The following is an 18,211-nucleotide window of genomic DNA, read 5'->3' on the forward strand; positions in this document are numbered from 1 at the left end:
TTCCATAACTCTGAGAGCGTACAAATGGAACCAAATGGACCCGTAAGGTCCAAAGCTCTCAAAACATCTTGAAAACGGACACTTTCGCCAGTTTTCTGGGTATTGAAAACCTCATGGGATGCGTCCGTGACGTACTGTATATACCATGCGACCACTTAAACTCTAGATTTCCGATGCTAGCGGTTTTGACATACTGATGGAGTATATTATAGTATATTGTGGGTAGTATATCGAGATGGCAGATATGGGACATTAAAAAGGACAAATTAAACAAATGGGACAGTTTATTAGAACACAAAAAAAATCGCTACAGCTTCAGTAGTTAACCAGTGAAAATGAATGACGGTATTTGACAATGCCTCTCATAGAGATTGCATTGAGAGCTGCAGTTCATCGTTCTAACGGACCTCGAGTAGCGTTGCGGTGCTGTGTCAAAAGTGGGCGTGAATTTGTAGGCCTTCCGCTTCCGGCCGTGTCACGCACGCGCCGCACACACACACACACACACACACACACACACACACACACACACTGTCACGGTCCAGGCGGCCTCGGACTTTGACTGTATTTTGACCTTATTTTGACCTTATAAGGACTTATTAGGACTGTATCGTTCGTATTGTATTGCTGTTGCTGCCTTTTGCCTGTATCTTATTTTGTAGTATGTTCTGTGCCTTCCTGTCTGCCTCTGTAGTTCTGTACATGCCTTGTCTTACCAGTCTTGTGATTGTCTGTGTTTCCACCTGTGTCCTCTTAGTCTCCCAGCCTATCCCAGCGTTGATTGTCAGTTGTGTTCACCTGTGTCCTGTTATCCCTGTGTCTATATATACTCCCCTGTATTCAATTTACGCACTAAGTAGCAGCAGGCGGCTAACAGTAACGGCCAACAGAGAGACAGACATTACAACGGACAGCGTATCTTGGCGTTATTTGTGTCGCAGTTTGACCAATTCGAGGATAAACAAGCAGGGAAACGCACCACAAACACGCTCGGAACATTTTTATCCGTGTTTTAGTTTTGTTGTGGCGTTTCTTTGTTTAGAAACGTTGTGTTTGTGAGCGTGGCGAGTTTGTTTTCTGTTTGTTTTTGTGTGTATTCTGTCTCGCCATGGCTTCCAACATGAGACGAGAGGACAAGAACCTTGGGAAGAACATCCAGGTGGTCGTCAGATGCAGGTATTTGGGTGTCATTTAAGGGGTCCTTGAGGGAGTTCCAGGGGGTCCCCAGCTAAATGATAGATTAGGCACCAAATGGACCCTTATGGGTCTGTAACTCTGAGAGTGTACAAATGGACCCTAACGGGTCCCTCTCTTATGGCGGTCCCTGGCATATCTTTTGAAATATAATTTGAAAAGATAATTGCATTCATTAATGAATGACACATAGTGTCAACAATGACACTATGACATTCATTTTAACTTTCACTTTTTTATTTTTTATGTTTTTTTGGGGGGTTTTATGGCCTCAATTACACCCAAAAGATCTGAACTTTGAACATTCAGTGGATTTTCTGTGGTCTGGGGTTTTCTGAATAATTAGGCTGAAAAGTAATCTGAGCTTGGCCCTTCGACAGTGAGGTCACTGTCGATTAATCCCGCCCACTCTAATCCTCGCCCCTCCCCTCCCCTATCCTTTCCTTGGGGGGGGGGGGCGGAGCAGAGGTGATGATTGACAGGCAAAATCCCTCACCAGCGACACCCGCAGGCAAAGATTTATTTTTTCATTGCAGTTGAAAAGCCTTTAGAAATGTGAGAGAAAAACACCTGCCATGGATCAATGGAGTGGAATTTTTTGTTAACTTTCTATACACATTTGAAGGACCATGACAAAGACTTTTAATGTGTGGTAAAACTGCACGTCATGAAACCTTTAAGCATGTTCTAACTTCTAATCATGTATACTTTACTTGAAAACATTTTCCAAATATTTTAAAAAAATGGCAAATTTAACACAGAGGTGCCCACTCTTCCTTGGTGCCCACTTATCCTGTTACCACTGAGGATAAACGAGAAAAGAATGATATTTCTCCCACTAGTCAGTAGCCTATCTAGCTTACACCACAGGTTACTTGGTGAATGGCAGCAGTCTTTAGTTGTTTTTGGAGGTAATGTTGTACCCGATGCTTAGTAAATGTATCTAGCTACTTTGTTGTTGCATAACGATGTGGCTGAGGTCTTATGACACTGACTATAAGTCGCCCCATCCTTGTGTTTTCAGGCCCTTCGACGAGGCGCCTCGAGAGCGCAAGGTGATCGACTGCGACGCCAACAGAAAGGAGGTGGCTGTGCGTACAGGCGGGGTCAACGACAAGGCAGCCGCAGCCAGGAAGACCTACACCTTTGACATGGTGAGTGGACATTTATGTTAACCCATTCAAACCGGGAACGTGTCTTTTTAGATTTCTTTAGCCTATTCAAAAATAGCAGATATACAAGCTCATAGCGCGGCACCGAGTGCCGCGCTATGAGCTTGTAGATCTGCTATTTTTTGGGGGGGAAATCGTGAGTCTTTAAGCGAACATTTGTAACGCAAATCTTTGCTTCTGGGGAATTCTACAAACGTATTCTAAATCCTAACTAATGTTGCTATAAGGCGTTCTCAAAAATTATAAGTATTTGGCCGTGGACCCCCATCTCAAAATGGTTTGTTCCAGGGGCCCCCAGAAGCTGTAACGGAGTTAAAAATGTTTGCTTTAAAAAATATATTTTCAAAGATTTGCACATTTTCACAATTTAAAAAAAATGGCAGAGCTACAAGCTCATAGCGTGGCAACAAGTGCCGTGCTATGAGCTTGTATATCTGCTATTTTTGATTAGCCAAAGATCTTAAATTGACACACAGATGCGTTCCCGGTCTTAAAGCATTGGTTCTCAAAGTGGGGTCCGGGGACCCCCAGGGGTACTTGAGGGGATACCAGGGGGTCCCCAGTTAAATGATTTATAGGAACCAAATGGACCTTTATGGGTCTGTAACTCTGACAGTGTTTGTACACTCTCAGAGTTAAATCAACATTGATTTTACAATATGAATTGGGGTCCCAGAGATAGAAATGCCATTAAATGGGGGTCTGTAGCCTAATGCATGTCAAACTGGGGGTCCTTAAATTACAATGATTGAGAATCACTGCAAGAGCCGTAATAGTCTTCTCTTATGGGGGTCCCTGGCATATCTTTTGAAATGGCGGTCCCCGGGCTAATAAGTGTCAATTTGGGGGTCCTTGACATGAAAAAGTTTGAGAACCACTGTCTTAAAGGCTTAAAAAAAAAGCGCAGCAGTTGTGACTCCACATTCCGTGTGTGTGTGTATGTTCCATCACAGCGTTTCCCTCTGTCGTCTCTCTTAGGTCTTTGGTCCTGCAGCGAAGCAGATTGACGTCTACCGCAGCGTCGTGTGCCCCATTCTTGATGAGGTCATCATGGGTTACAACTGCACAGTCTTTGCGTAAGCTAGCATTTGCTGTAAACTCGTGTTGGAGCCCACTTTTGAGGTTGTAGTGTCTAGTGGCGCAAACAGTTAATCGACTAATGGTTGCTATTACGTCCCCCAGTCTAGGGCAGTGGTTCGCAAACGTTTTCATGTCAAGGACCCCCAAAATGATATGTATTTGGCCGCGGACCCCCATCTGAAAATATGTTGTTCCAGGGACCCCCCAGAAGCAAAGATTTGAGTTACAAATGTTAGCTTTAAAAAATGTGATATTCAAAGATTTGCACAAATATTCACGATTTTTCAAAAATGGCAGATCTACAAGCTCATAGCGCGGCACTCGGTGCCGCGTTATGAGCGTGTATATCTGCTATTTTTGAAAAGCCAAAATATAAAAACGTTAAAGTGGTTAAAATTATTGTGATGCTATATTAACACATTTTGCTGGGGACCCCTTGGAACCCCCCAAGGACCCCACTTTGAGAACCAATGGTCTAGGGGATAAGGGACGCAACATAAAATGACAAGTGCATTTAAAATGGAACGTTCATTTATTACACTTTTTTTTAAGTGGTTAATCAGGCTATTGGCATTTCTGTGACAAGTCAGATCTGAATCGTTTGATTCCCCTTCCACATTTTTAAGCAACTCTGTTAAAAAATCTCACATTACTCGATCCCCCAGCTGATGTATATCTGTTGTGATTGGTCAGCTATGGACAGACGGGGACAGGAAAGACATTCACCATGGAAGGCGAGAGAAGCCCAGATCTGCAGGTCACTTGGGAGGACGTGAGTTTTTCACGCAAACTACTGCCGGGCATTACAGGCGTTGATCTTTGTTCTGGACAATTGCAAACCAAATGAGCACAGAAGAACACTTGGCCATGTCGTAGCGTGTGTTGTTGCCTAAACGCTTGCTTGTTTGTTGTCAGGACCCACTGGCTGGGATCATCCCTAGGACGCTGCACCAGATCTTCGGGAAGCTGGCAGAGAGTGGCTCAGAGTTCTCCGTTAGAGTGTCCCTCCTGGAGATCTATAACGAGGAGCTTTTTGACCTGCTGAGTCCTGGCGAGGACGTCGGCGAAAAGCTCAACCTCTTCGACGACCCGCGCAACAAGGTAACAAGTCTGATGGACACTTTTACTTTGGATATAGAGCGCTAATGTCAGGAGTTGTTGGATAGTTTGTGAAAATCCCTCTTGTATTTGCTGTGCTTTTTTGTCATTTTAAAACTTTGCAAAGTATTATATCATGCATTGGTTGTTTCTGACAGCGTGGTGTGGTAGTTAAAGGTCTGGAGGAGATAACCGTACACAACAAGGACGAAGTCTACGCCATCCTTGAGCGAGGCTCTGCCAAGAGGAAGACTGCGGCCACTCTCATGAATGCCTATTCCAGGTATTCAACAGCAACATATACACGCGTTAGTTGATGGTACTGTATATGCAAGCCTCTTTATGTTTACATTTACATTTCTTCTCAAGTCGGTCCCACTCGGTGTTCTCCATCACCATTCACATGAAGGAGATCACCGTGGAAGGAGAAGAGTTGGTGAAGATTGGCAAACTGAACCTGGTACGTCTCTACCACAAATACGTTTAGGTGCTTCACAGAAGTAAGAATGTTGTAAATGCCTACTCAACCTGTCCCCTGTCCTCTTTAGGTTGATCTTGCGGGCAGTGAAAACATTGGCCGTTCGGGGGCACAGGACAAACGTGCCCGCGAAGCAGGCAACATCAACCAGTCTCTGCTGACGCTGGGCAGAGTGATCACCGCCTTGGTAGAGAAAAGACCTCACGTCCCTTATAGGTAAGCTGTGGTTGTCGTAACCATTTCCAGTACGGCCGAGGTTCTTTAGGTAGTTCAACAGTGGGTCTGGACCCACTTGTGGTTTTCAAAATCTTTGGGGAAAAAGTAGTGGAGCCTGTTGCTTGACCACTTGTATGTCCTTGCCCGGGGACCCCCAGGGGTCTGTACTCTGTCCCAGCCTTTGTTCCCTCTTTACCGTCACCGAAAATGGCTGCTCTACAAGCACGCAGCGTGGCTCAATACAACATTGGTGTGATTTTTTTCAGCTGCATGATGTAAACTTATTATGACATGCCCAGAATAGTAATGCTTAATGTGGCCAACTTTGCTCACCTGGACACAAAGGATTGAGGCCTTTTGTACTGTTACAAAAAAGGAATACAAGCTTTGTGTACCTTGCCCTTCAGAATTACTGTAAAGTTATCTCCTGACATGATCTCTTAATGTTCTACAGGGAGTCTAAGTTGACCAGGATCCTACAAGACTCTCTAGGGGGACGGACCAAGACCTCGATCATCGCCACGGTGTCTCCCTCCTCCTGCAACATGGAGGTGTGTTCATCAGGGCTCATTTATTTTCGTACACAACAAATTATTTATGATTTGGTCCAGATTCAATGGAACACTTGAACTGTGTATCGCCGTCATAAGATTGACATATCCAGTGACTTTATTTGCTCATGACGTTTAGACTATCCCAGGAATAATGATGCCGTATGTATTCATCTGTGAAGTTAAAGCTAGCTTTGCGTTTGTGTCTCTGTGCTGTGTGTGTGTGTGTGTGTAGGAGACGTTGAGCACCCTGGAGTACGCCAACAGAGCCAAAAACATAATGAATAAGCCAGAGATCAATCAAAAAATGACCAAGACGACTCTAATCAAGGTAAATGGAAACACAAGTGATGGTTACGAGTTACGCTTTTAAACTACGCTGTACAGATGTGACAAGTTGTTGACTTCAAGGTCACTCTTTTTGACGAGCGACACCTTGGTGTGACGGAGAAATTGGTACATTTTTATGGTAGAGGAAATCTTATAATGTTCCAACAAAGCTCATTTGTCAATCATCTTATATGTGGACTCCTTTCTCACCCCCACTCAAGGAATATACAGAGGACATAGAGCGTCTGAAGCGTGACCTGGCTGCCGCTCGAGACAAGAATGGGGTGTACTTGTCCTCTGAGAACTATAGGTATGTCACCTTGGGATGTTTTTTTTTTACTGTCAGGCATTAGTGATTTTTTTTCTCCCAAATCCGGAACAGCTGATGCCTGTGGGAAAGCTCCTTGACTTCCAACATGGTTGTGCAATTAATTGGATACCTGATCTCCCAACTTATTATAATTATAAATCTGGGAACATTGGTAGTGAGTGGTGTGTGTGTGTGTGTGTGTGTGTATATATCACTGGTTCCCAAACCTTTCAGCTTGTGACGCAAAAGATGTATCCCCGGGATCCAAACGTATAAAATGAATTTAATGCAATTTCAAAGATTTTGGTAAATTTCTGAACATTTCTTGCCTGCATTGTTTAATACTGCTGTAGTCAGAGCACTGAGTGTTGACTCCCTGTGTTGTGTTGCAGCCACATGACGGCACAGCTCACCGCCCAGGAGGAGACCATAGCCGGCTATATGGAGCGAATCGCTGCCGCAGAGGAGGAGCTGAAGAAGGTATGTGTTACACCACAAGTTGGTTTAACTCGAATTATAACTCTCTGAAAGAATCGTTGTATTGATTTGAAGTTTTATTGGCCAGATTTAAAACATTTCCTCAAATGATGAACTTGTAGATCAGATATTTTCTCTATATTTGTACGCCACCACAAAGTATAACTACAGCGTTGCCAGTTAACTGGGCTACATGATTTAGTTGATTATAATAATTACAAATATTCAAACTGTTTGTCAACTTCATTAATATATTTAAGAATTTACAAAAAATATAGGAGAAAAACGTTCTTAAGTAAGATTAAGTCTGTTATATTTCTCAGTTAATTGTCCAGCCCGTGAACGTTCTCCTTGTGTCAATGATACAGCCTCTCATTGGTCCATTTCCTCTCTATCCCAGGTGATGGAGCTCTTCACTGACACCCAGAGCCAACTGGAGCAGTGCACCGTCCAGCTGGAAGAGAAAGACCACAGGTTCATAAGAACTATTACTACACATACTTTCTGCACCACCTTACAGTCCAAAAGCAAAGTAGATAACCAGAGGGGATGCAGGACTTGAAAGTAAAATGCATGAATGTCCTGGTTTTCTGTTTACAGGCTAGAGGAGACCAAAAAGGCCCTCCAGGAGACGGCACAACATCTGACTGAGGAACAGTTTGTCTGCTCTGACCTGACCAACACCCAGGAAAACCTGTACAGCACAGCTGACCAGGTGAGGAGTCAACACACTTAACGTATATCGTTGCTGTCGCGAAGAAACCTTGTCTCCATATTGACTTTTTATGCGCTTTCCTAAATTAAGGATTAATTGCAGCGTACTGGAAAGCTGCCGTCCTTCATGTGATGGTTTGTTCAGCCTATGTATACATGCTGTTAGCCTATAGTCTTCTGCTATAGCAGGGGTCTTCAACGTTTTCAGGCCAAGGACCCCCTAGCTGAGAGAGATGAAGCGGGGACCCCCTACTCTATATTGTATAAAAACATGTTTCAGATTAAAAACATTTTTTTTACTTAAGTCTGCTCTTTTTTCCCTCTAGTCTACACCTATAGCTTCTTTGCCAAAAATAGCCGATCTACAAGCTCACAACGCGTTGCTTGTAGATCTGCTTGTAGATCTGCTATTTTCGGCTAATGTTCCCCTCAGAAAAGGAATTCTAGGGTTCAAGTGGTTAATGTAAAAAAAACTAAATCCTATCACACAAAGATTTGGCGGACCCCCTATAGTAGCTCTGAGGACCCCCTAGGGGTCCCGGACCCCCTGTTGAAGACCCCTGTCCTACAAAACATTTAGCCTCTTGTTTACCTAGACGACAACTTTACATTATAAGCAAGCGCTACAGAGTGCACATTTTCACTACTATGACGTGTTAAGTTACTGACTTGTGTGCGCCTCTCACAGAGAAACGATCAAACCTTTTTAGTCAGTCACTCACAGGCTGACTTTACCATACTGGACCCGGTGTGCAGTCGATCACAAAGTAGATATTAGCGGTCACGCAATGTAGTCATTATTCTGCTGTAGATGTTTCATCCTTCACTGTGTGAGGAAGCTGAACTAGTCTTAATCTGATGGCTTGTGTGTTTTATCTCTTCCAGCTGCTGAATACAGCCCACGTCAGCACCAGTCACGTGTCTGATCTCCATGACAAGCTGGACAGGAAGACCGAGGTGCTACTCAATTCTCCGTTTTCACGTTTTGCAACTTCATATCGCTGTTGTAGGACAGAAACCTTACATCGCCACGTTTCAACTTTTCACATTGCTTTTGTAAATGAATGCCCTAGTTTGTCGCGTTATACGAAATTGGCAAAAATAGCCGCTCAAGCTTGTAGATCGGATATTTTCGATGAGCATTAATGTTCTTGTGACTAAATAAGGACTACGTTGGTTCTAGTTCTCCCCCCCCCCCCCCCCCCCCCCATTTCCTGAACAGTGACTGTGACATACGTTTGTTCGGTGGATTGAACGTCAGAGTGCATGTTTAAGGTTCCCCACAGCTGATTTCCTGCATTAGGTTGCTGTAAGACAGTCCAGTAACATTCAGCATTCTAAACTCCAGGTGGAGCAGCAGAACCTCGGTGTCCGCCAGAGCTTCAGCCAGAGGATGGATGGTGTGCTCGGCAACATGGAGGGCAGCGTCCGCCAGCAAGCCTCAAAGCACCGCAGCACGCTGGCCAGCTTAACCTCATCCATGGGTGAGTTTAAAGGGCCAAAGCACCACAGCCTGCTCAGCAGCTGCTTTTATTTTTACTTAAAGTAGCAGTATATAATTCAGAAATACTATTACAAAAAATTAAGCTTTCAAAATTTCTGAAACAGTCTAACAGTTGGGAGTTTTATAAATATTCAACCAATAAATAAATGCCAGAGCTTGTGACTACATGGGAGCACAATGTTGTTCTAATTCAACAGTTTTGTACACGTTTTCCACCCGGCGGTGAGTCTGTGACAACATTGTGCTCTATTGTTCAAGAAACAAAGCGCTCACAAAGATCAGGACTTGGCCTAAGAGAAACTTTCACTCCCGTCACACTGATTCACAAAAAACACATTTAGGACTTTAGGCCATACAAAACATTTTCAGTCCTGCAATTTTATTTACCTTTAATCCATGATCCCTCCTTAGACTCTGTGCTGTCGGTGAACGAAGAGGCGATGCGCGGCGCTGTGGCCACCATGGAGTCCTTCATGGGAGGAGTCACACATCTGGTGGCCCAGGGCCTGTCTGGCTTCCAGGGCAAACTCAACCAGCAGGAGGCACTGTGCCTGGAGAACAGTGACAGCCTGCTGGAGCTGCAGGTGAGGGACCTTTGCCCATTTGTCACCTTTAACCCATTGAGGCCTGAGGGTTCCGATTCTACAAAATGTCTTCTAAATCCTAACCGTTTTTTGAACAAACTTATGTTGCTATATATATATCAGTGGTCAACCTTTTTCATGTGAAGGACCCTAAAAATGTATATGTATTTGGCAGCGGACCCCCATCTTAAAATATTTAGTTCCATGGACCTCCAGAAGCAAAGATTTGAGTTACAAATGTTTGCTTTAAACAATATATATACAAAGATTTGCTGAACATTTCTAGATCTTTCAAAAATAGCAGATCTACAAGTTCGTAGCGCGGCACTCGGTGCCGAGCTACGAGCTTGTATATCTGCTATTTTTGAATAGCCAAAGTGTAAGATAGTGCGGTTGTGAGCTTGTAGATGGTCTAGTGTAAAAATGTCAGTCATTTCTTAGTGGAAGTTGGTTTTCATATCTGCCATGTATAATTTTTCTCCACGGAGCCCAAAATGAATTGCACGTTCAATGAAAAATACAATTAAATTGTTAATTCACGGTTTGATTGTGGCAATTGATCGCAGAGTAGAATGTCATAACAGTGACTTCTTACACATCTTTGTTTATTTGTGGCTTTTGTTTGCTTTATAATCAAAATGTGGCTTTTGTTTGCTTTATAATCAAAATGTATTGGCGGCCATTTTGGACTTGTAAAACATAATTGTTAGAGGTACCGATACCCAGGACTTGCGTATCGATCGGTACCGATTGGCTACCATTTGTTAAAGTGGGGTTCAGGGGCCATCTGGTTTCCTTGAGGGGGTTCCAAATGGACCCTTACAGGTCTGTAACTCAGAGTGTACAACTGGAACCAATTGGACACTTACGGGTCCATTTGGTTCCACTTGTATACTCCTGTATTCTTTCCTAGATCAGTGGTTCACAAATTGCTTTAGTAATTGTATGCGCTGCTACACTTATAATGTAAGGGTAGAAACAGTGATATTTTGAATGCTCCACTTGATGCAGGACTGTTATACGACTGTGATAAATCACGTGGTATCAGACTGGCATACTCACAGATGATGATTTTTAGGCAGTATCTGCTGCTTTTCCGATACTGGTATCGGAACAACTCTAATAATAATCTCAATGTTCTCTGAATGTGTGTGTATTAGGAGGAGTTCAAGCAGGACCTGCAGGAGGCTCTTGCGGCCTCTCTTCTGCCCAGCGTCTCAGCCATCAGAACGCTGAATGAGGCCATGAGGAAGACCGTGCAAGACCAGAGAGCCCTGGCTGACAAGGTCCTTATGATGCCATTACATTTACTAATATAGTGGTTCTCAAACTTCATGTCAAGGACCCCCAAATTGACAGTATTGGTTAAAATGTGGAATATGTTTTTGAAAACTCAACGTGTCGCAAAGCAAGCTTGTAAATAACCGATTTTCAAATGGCATCGAAATCAGTTAAACCATTTTACCTCTATATACATCAGCTTATTCATTTAGCTGTGGGACCCCACTTTGAGAACTACTTTGTTTCATATTTACTAAATGCACAGACAGGGTGTGATGACTGCACTCGCTTAATTTCTCCATCGCTCTTTCTCTCTGACCTCACTCCCTGTCATCCAATCAGGTGGAGGCCATGAAGGAGGTCAATGTGTTTCTGACCAATCATGTTCAGGAGTTGGCAGAGCTGAGGATGTCCTCCCTGGACGCTCTCAGCTCATTGGACGCTGAACATGCTAATCTCACCGAGAAGTTCCATCAATCGTCAGAAACTCAACAAACGGTAAACCACACATGTTAAAATACCTATGAATGCCTTTTTTTGTTTTTTATCCCTAAAGCTGAAAATAGCTAATTTACAAGCTTGTAGATGGGCTATTTTGGCCCAACACCGGTGCACGGCTATGTTTAAATCAGGCACAACTCAAACCCTAAACTTGACCTCTAAATACGTAACCAACCTGAATCTTTTCCTAATTGTATGCCTAACTCTTACTCAACCATTCGCCTTGTGTGGACCAGGAAAACTGTCCTCAAATTATGCTATACTTGTAGCAGCCGTGGCTGCCCTTGGTTAGAGAGGGTCCCATCTTCGAGCCCTCCCTTCCTCGCTATTGACCGGGAAGGGAAAAACTGGTATTTCTATTTGTAAATGAAGTCCTGGTTCTCTGCTCCCAACAGGACATGGATCAGATGATCCAGTGTCTCCAAAGCCAGCTCAGCCTGCTGGCCATTAACAACAAGAGCCGCTTTGAGGATTTGAACGCAGCCACCAGAGCTCTGCAGAGGCCTGTACAAGCCCTGAGGGAAACCGTCTCCACGTGAGTAGACCACCACCTTCACTCCAACCATACAATCACACTACAACAGTTTATCGGTTCATCTTTACCCCCCTACTGTTTGTGCATAAGCTTCACTGGAACGTAAAGCACTGTTTCCCCTTTTCCCTGGCTTAGGGTTATTTTTTTTAATGGGTTGCAAGTAAATGGCAGCTTTTTAAAACGACTTCATCACTTCCAACATTTTTCTAAAGTATTTCATAAAGCTCCAAGCCCAAACTCAATGCACCGTCTCTTTGTCTCTGTCCAGCCGCTGCAGTGCATCAGAGAAGCGGGTAGCGGTCCAGGCAGACCACCTGTCCGCCACCGTCCCCTCCCTGGCCTCCGCTATCCGCCACACTGCCCAGGAGGCTGACCAGACCCTGGAGGAGAGTACAGGCTACTGCACCCTCCTGCACGACTCTCTCACTGGTAGGACATCTGTCTGTCTGTTCTGCTCATTTAAAAAAAATGTGTAGGTGGAATTCACTTCACATTGGACATTTAAAGGTGCTTTAGGTGATATTTCTTCAGTTAAAACAATGTTTGTTGTAAAGGGATAGTTCACCCCTATAATGACTTTCTATGGATTAGTCACCCTATGGAGACTTGTTCTATTTTGTTTTGCCTAAGCCAATAATTTGATGACGGGCGGCGGTTCCGGTAGGAGACACAAAGATTCTCCTTTGTGTCTCTTACGTAACTGCTGCCTACCGGTCCTCTGGTCATAAGATTATTGGCTTAGGAATGCGACACAAGCTAATATCCATGAATTCAAGTCTCCATGGGCTGACTAATCGATAGGAAAAAGTAATTATTTGGGTGAACCATCCCTTAAAGCTCTATATTCCCTAACAGGGATCTCCCTTTCTCTCCAGCTCTTTAGTAAACCAAAATATGAGAATAAATGTTATCCCATCAGGAGAGGGCCCCTCACAATGTAATTTATACACTTGTTTTCCAATTTTGTCTGCTCATGATTGTTTCACCACTTTCACTTCGGAAATGAGTTCTCTCTCCTGATTGAATTAAATTGGTATCCCTGAACATTTTATTTCTTGGTAAAGAGGTGGGGAAGCAAAGCAAAGTTTGAAAAAAAATCGAACTAGGGACCTTCCGGTATCAAGGCCGCCCCTCTAACCACTAGGCCACCGCTGCCACTAAATATATGGGGACCCAGGGAGACCCTGTCACTGAACTAATTCTAGCAATGATGAATATAGAGCTGTTTAACACTTTATTTAAAGGAGTTTGTGCAGTCACGGGTCTCGCCAGCTCTTTAGTGAATTGAAATTACATTTTCATTTGGGTTGTCAATTTCATCCTGCCAAGAGAGACATTATTATTTATTTTTATGGAGTTCTCTCTGAACTGAACATGTGTTTTTTTTTTTTTTCTTTAAGTGCTGGAGAGATGGGAGACTTACTATAGCAATGAACATGGAGCTATTTGACACAAAATAGCACCAGGTTTAGTTCATTCTAGTCTTTGTTCACAGTCATGCCTTTGTACCCTAACAGGACTTGGAGACCGTAACATCAGTCACTGCTCCAGAGTTCAGGAGAGGGTCCAAAACCAAGCCCAGGAACAGGTGTCCCTGCTGGGGCAGAACTCTGCTGCTACTCAAGCCCTGCAGCAGGTAAATGACAAAAGCAGATGAGACGGTCACATGGTTTGGCCTTGCAACACAACAAGGTGTGTTGCTAATAGGCCTGTAACAATCACCTGATCACAGGTTGAGATTAAGGTTGGGCGGTTTCCAAAATTTTGAACCAATGTTTGTGCCCCCAAAAAAACACTGTACTCGGTTTAACAGTCTAATTGATTTTAACGTGGCCAGGGGCCGCATTAAATGGTCTGAGATCAGCTGTTAAATTATTACAATCATAGACTGCTATTACAGTCTATCGCCACCAGATGGCTCTTTTCCCCAATACACACTTTATTGACTGGGGCATACTATGTCCCGCACTTAATTCTATCTTAACTGATTGATGTCAAGTGTGGATGTCACAGTCAATCAATTTGATATGAAATGTGAGTTTGCTGCCCCACCCTGTCACTTTAGTTCCAGGGGCGGACCCCGGACCTGTGGGCGATTTTAAATTTATCCCCCAGAGGCAGGACTTATTATTTTGTCCATTAAAAAGCCATCTGTAAAAAAAGATGTATTCAAGTGGTTGGCTATATGTAGAATGATGACACCTAAACATTTAATTTTTCTTAATTCCATGTCACTGATCTTTCAGAGTGTGGAGAACCACTCCACAGCGCTGCTCCCAGACACCAGGGTACAGCTGACCGGGCAGCAGGAGACGGCGAGCCAGGCTGTGCGTTCGCTCCAGACGCAGGTCTCCCTGGACCAGGCTGTGCTGGACCAGGAGCAGGCTGACCTCCAGGGCCATGTGGAGAGCGCCCAGGAGCTGGTCCACAACTTCCACCAAGAGCTGCGGCAAGACGTCCCTACTGGTAAGGACCACGAAGACATGTTTTGATTATTGTGTCAGGCATATTGTGTAATACATAGAATTTTGATCTGTTGAAAAAACTTCCCACATTGCAGATAACGGTTTTGAAAGTATAAAACTATTAATAGTACATTATTTAGAGCAGTGGTTCTCAAACCTTTTTGGCTCAGGTCACCCCTGTAAATATTTTTTTTTTATCCACGGCACCCCTGAATTACATTGTTACTTATTATTGTGACCCTCCATTTATGTTATATTACGGTACTTAAAAATGTAAATCTTTCCGTCTAAGATACAGTATGTCATGTGCAAAAATTGAGAGAATATCAGTTTCCATTAGGGCAGGTTGAAAATAATTTTATACTTGACGTTTAACCACTCTGGTTGGAACATTTGTCAAAAATAGCAGATCTACAAGCTCACAACGCATCGCGCTATGATGCGTTGTGAGCTTGTAGATCTGCTATTTTTGACAAAGAGATTTGGTGTAGGTCCAAAAGTGATATGGATCAATTCCAAATATTATGAAAACATTCTGAGGCACCCCTGGACTGGTGTCACGGCACCCTAGGGTGCCACGGCACCCACTTTGAGAAACCCTGATTTAGAGGAACCCCAAAAGGGGTTCCTGTCCTGAAGGGTATAGTTACAAATGTGGGATTGTCACCGCCAAATGTTTTTCTATAGATTAGTCACCCCATCACCCCATTAATTATAGATATTTTTTTGTTTGTCGCATTCCTAAGCCAATAATTTTATGACCGACAGCGGTTCCGGTAGGAGACCAAGTCTCCTTTGTGTCTCCTACCGGAACCGCTGCCTACCATCAAATTATTGTCTTAGGCATGCGACAAAAACATATCCATGAATTCAAGTCTCCATGGGGTGACTAAACGATATACAAAAGGAATTGTTTGGGTGAACTATCCCTTTAACCGCCATTATTTAAGACTAATGGTCAAAATAAATGTCACAAATGGCGACGGCCCCTTTACCGACTGATCTCCAAAACCTCTGTGGTCCTTCCAGGTATGACCCCTCAGCGGCGGGAGTTTGTGTTCCCCAGGGAGCTGGTCAAGTCTCGCCGGCGCTCTGAGCTGCTGGAGAGTCTGCGTCTCCAACAGGAGGAGCAGCAGGCCGCCATGGAGCTGCAGGCCACCATGGAGCTGCAGGCCACCGCCACCACCGACGCACTGGAGACAGAGCGGGAGCTGGAGGCTGAGCACAGGGTGGAACAGGTGAGCGCTTAAACCCTTTAAGACCGAGAACACGTCTGTGCAACCACTTTCACCATTATTTTATACTTTGGCAATTCAAAAAATGGCAGATCTACAAGCTCATAGCGCGGCTATGAGCTTGTAGATCTGCCATTTTTTGAATTGCCAAAGAAATCTTAAAATGACACCGACGTGTTCCCGGTCCTAATGGCTTAAACCCCATGGATTCAAGTTCTCAGTCATTTTGGATTGGAAGCATGTTGCACAGTGAAAATAGCCTTGTGGTCTTGTAGTTCAGGCTATTTTCACAATATTTATCTGTGGAACTGAAGTGCTTGTCACGGTGCGGGGGTCCCCAGTTCAAATATGATTATTTTGGGTCACGGCCTGAAACGTTTGGTAACCCTACCAATGCATTCTTAATAGTTATATGGCTGGGGAGAATCACTTTTAAAATGTTTAATTACCATATCTAGAAAAAAGTTTATAATTTGTTAATGTATCTGGTCTATTTGCTATTATCTTTAAACATATGTGTGGCTTTATAGTGACATGGATGTCTGGCTTTATAGTGATATGGATTGACAAACGCATATTTACAGGGAGATGACATTTTCTATAACATTTATGAGTTAAAGGAGCTACACCATGAATTTAAAAAATAATAATAATATTTGATATCATATTGTGTATGTCCCTCAAACGTTTTTCAAAAGGTTTGAGCCTAAATCAAGCCTCAGATATACTCATTCCAACTAACTTCTCTCTGGCTTATAAAGCACTTTCACCTGCAATACCACATTGTCCTGTTTGGCACGGGGCGCTATTGAGCCAGTTTGTATGCATGTCATGTCCTGGTTCTGTGTGGAAAAAGTAAAAAAAAAAAATAAGAAAAAATTTATAAAAAAATAAAAATGATTTTTTTTTTTTTTTTTTTTTTTGTTAGAACTGAAAAACGGGAGGAATTGTTCCCAGACGTGACGTAGGGTGGGGGAACAAATCTGACGGACTGTTTTCAGACCAATTTACATGAAAACCACAGATAGCCTATGAAAGCCTGCATGCTCGAAGTCGGGTATTTGTTGGAACAGAAGAGAGGTGGGGGAGACCAAAAACACACAAAAATGAAGAAAAAGTTAAAATTCATGGTGTAGACCCTTTAATATCTGAAGAATACTGGGCAACTGTATAGCTTAATGCTGGTGTTCCCACCCCTTAAAATGGTTTGGGGCCCTCAAAAATGTGCCTTGGTCATGTCACCTTTTTTATCCCTGGTCTGTTTGCATGCCTGTAGTTGTCGTGGAATAGTCCTTGGTTTTAAGGTAGCGTTCTAATGATCAACTGCTTGTTTTTGCAGGATATACCGGAGGAAGAAGCGGCCTCTTCGTCTTTCGTCGACGAGAACCTGGTCTGCAACGAGAACAGCCGCGGACCCTTCTTCATGGTGGGTAGCACCAACCATGGCTGAAGATTCGTCTGTCTAGTGGTTAAACATTTTAATGTCAACCTGGACCTCGCTGGTTCTCAAAGTGGGGTCCAGGGACCCTCAGGGTTCCTTGAGGGGGTTCCAAATGGACCATAGGTCTGTAACTGAGTGTACAAATGGCACCAAATGCACCTTGTACACTGAGTTATGGGGGTCCTTGAAATTAAAAAGTTTAAGAACCACTTTTGTATGAGACAAAATGACCTTCCAAGCTGTATTTAGAGGTTGTTGGTGGTCTGCTAATGTAATCCTGAGGTTGAATCTGACAGCTGAATGTATGGCTTCATGTCAGTAATCATATCCTCTTGTCCTTTCAGACTTCTCTGCAGAGGAAGAAACGGCGGGTCCCCAAGACTGAAGCTCCGTCTGAAGCGAAGTCTAAATTGCCTCTTCGGAGTCAAAATTAAAGCCTCTGCTTAGACTTTTACGTTGTCCTATAAACAACGTTGCTGATATTAACAGTAACAGTACATTTTAAATCTGTTTTAATATTCATATTTGTGTTCTTTTGCAATTTTTTGCAATGTTTTTTTTTTGCATATGTTTTACGCGAACTGATTTTAGAAATAAAACGAGATTTTTCCATACATTGCTTTTATGTAGCTTTTAATTTGAGCTCAAATCACATTCAGACCAGATTCTCGGCCAGTACTATGCAGACACAGGATGTCGGGATCATACTACAATGCTGGCCATATCCTAAAAATCTACAGCCTTTAATCCCTGTCGGGTGGAAAACCTTGTACAGATGCTGCTTTTAAAAAATGCTATCGAAGAAATGTAGATCTTGATGATTATTGCATACAGCTCACAAAAATCTGTCTAAAAGATTATTCCATGATACCACTCAAAAGGATTTATAATGCAACCATCTGAAAAGTGTTATTTTATGTACTCAATACTTAAGTGGCACTACTGAGGTGTTCTGGAAGCCCAGGTTTTCTTTGATGGTGGCCTTAAACTCATCGATATGGTTAGGTCTGGTGTCATCGTCCTCTTGACAATACAACTTAGATTC

At 43.3% G+C, this 18,211-nt stretch overlaps 1 protein-coding gene across 1 annotated transcript; it reads left to right on the forward strand.

The window, feature by feature from the left end:
• Positions 1-1,108: 1,108 nt before the first annotated feature.
• LOC311034537 (kinesin-like protein KIF11) lies at positions 1,109-17,175 on the forward strand (the record flags this gene model as incomplete). The annotated part of the gene is made up of 25 exons (XM_084042416.1): positions 1,109-1,176; positions 2,219-2,348; positions 3,345-3,442; positions 4,140-4,218; positions 4,362-4,547; positions 4,703-4,827; positions 4,914-5,004; positions 5,093-5,238; positions 5,693-5,789; positions 6,025-6,120; positions 6,341-6,429; positions 6,822-6,909; positions 7,307-7,380; positions 7,507-7,621; positions 8,506-8,577; positions 8,969-9,104; positions 9,536-9,708; positions 10,869-10,994; positions 11,332-11,487; positions 11,886-12,025; positions 12,294-12,454; positions 13,543-13,661; positions 14,272-14,491; positions 15,520-15,728; positions 17,065-17,175. The coding sequence occupies 25 exons, from the start codon at positions 1,109-1,111 to the stop codon at positions 17,173-17,175; spliced, it is 3,105 nt and encodes a 1,034-aa protein (XP_083898542.1).
• Positions 17,176-18,211: the final 1,036 nt, after the last annotated feature.

The sequence above is a fragment of the Gymnoscopelus microlampas genome (genome assembly GCF_963454915.1).
Source record: "Gymnoscopelus microlampas genome assembly, chromosome: 19".
NCBI classification, from domain to species: Eukaryota; Metazoa; Chordata; class Actinopteri; order Myctophiformes; family Myctophidae; genus Gymnoscopelus; species Gymnoscopelus microlampas.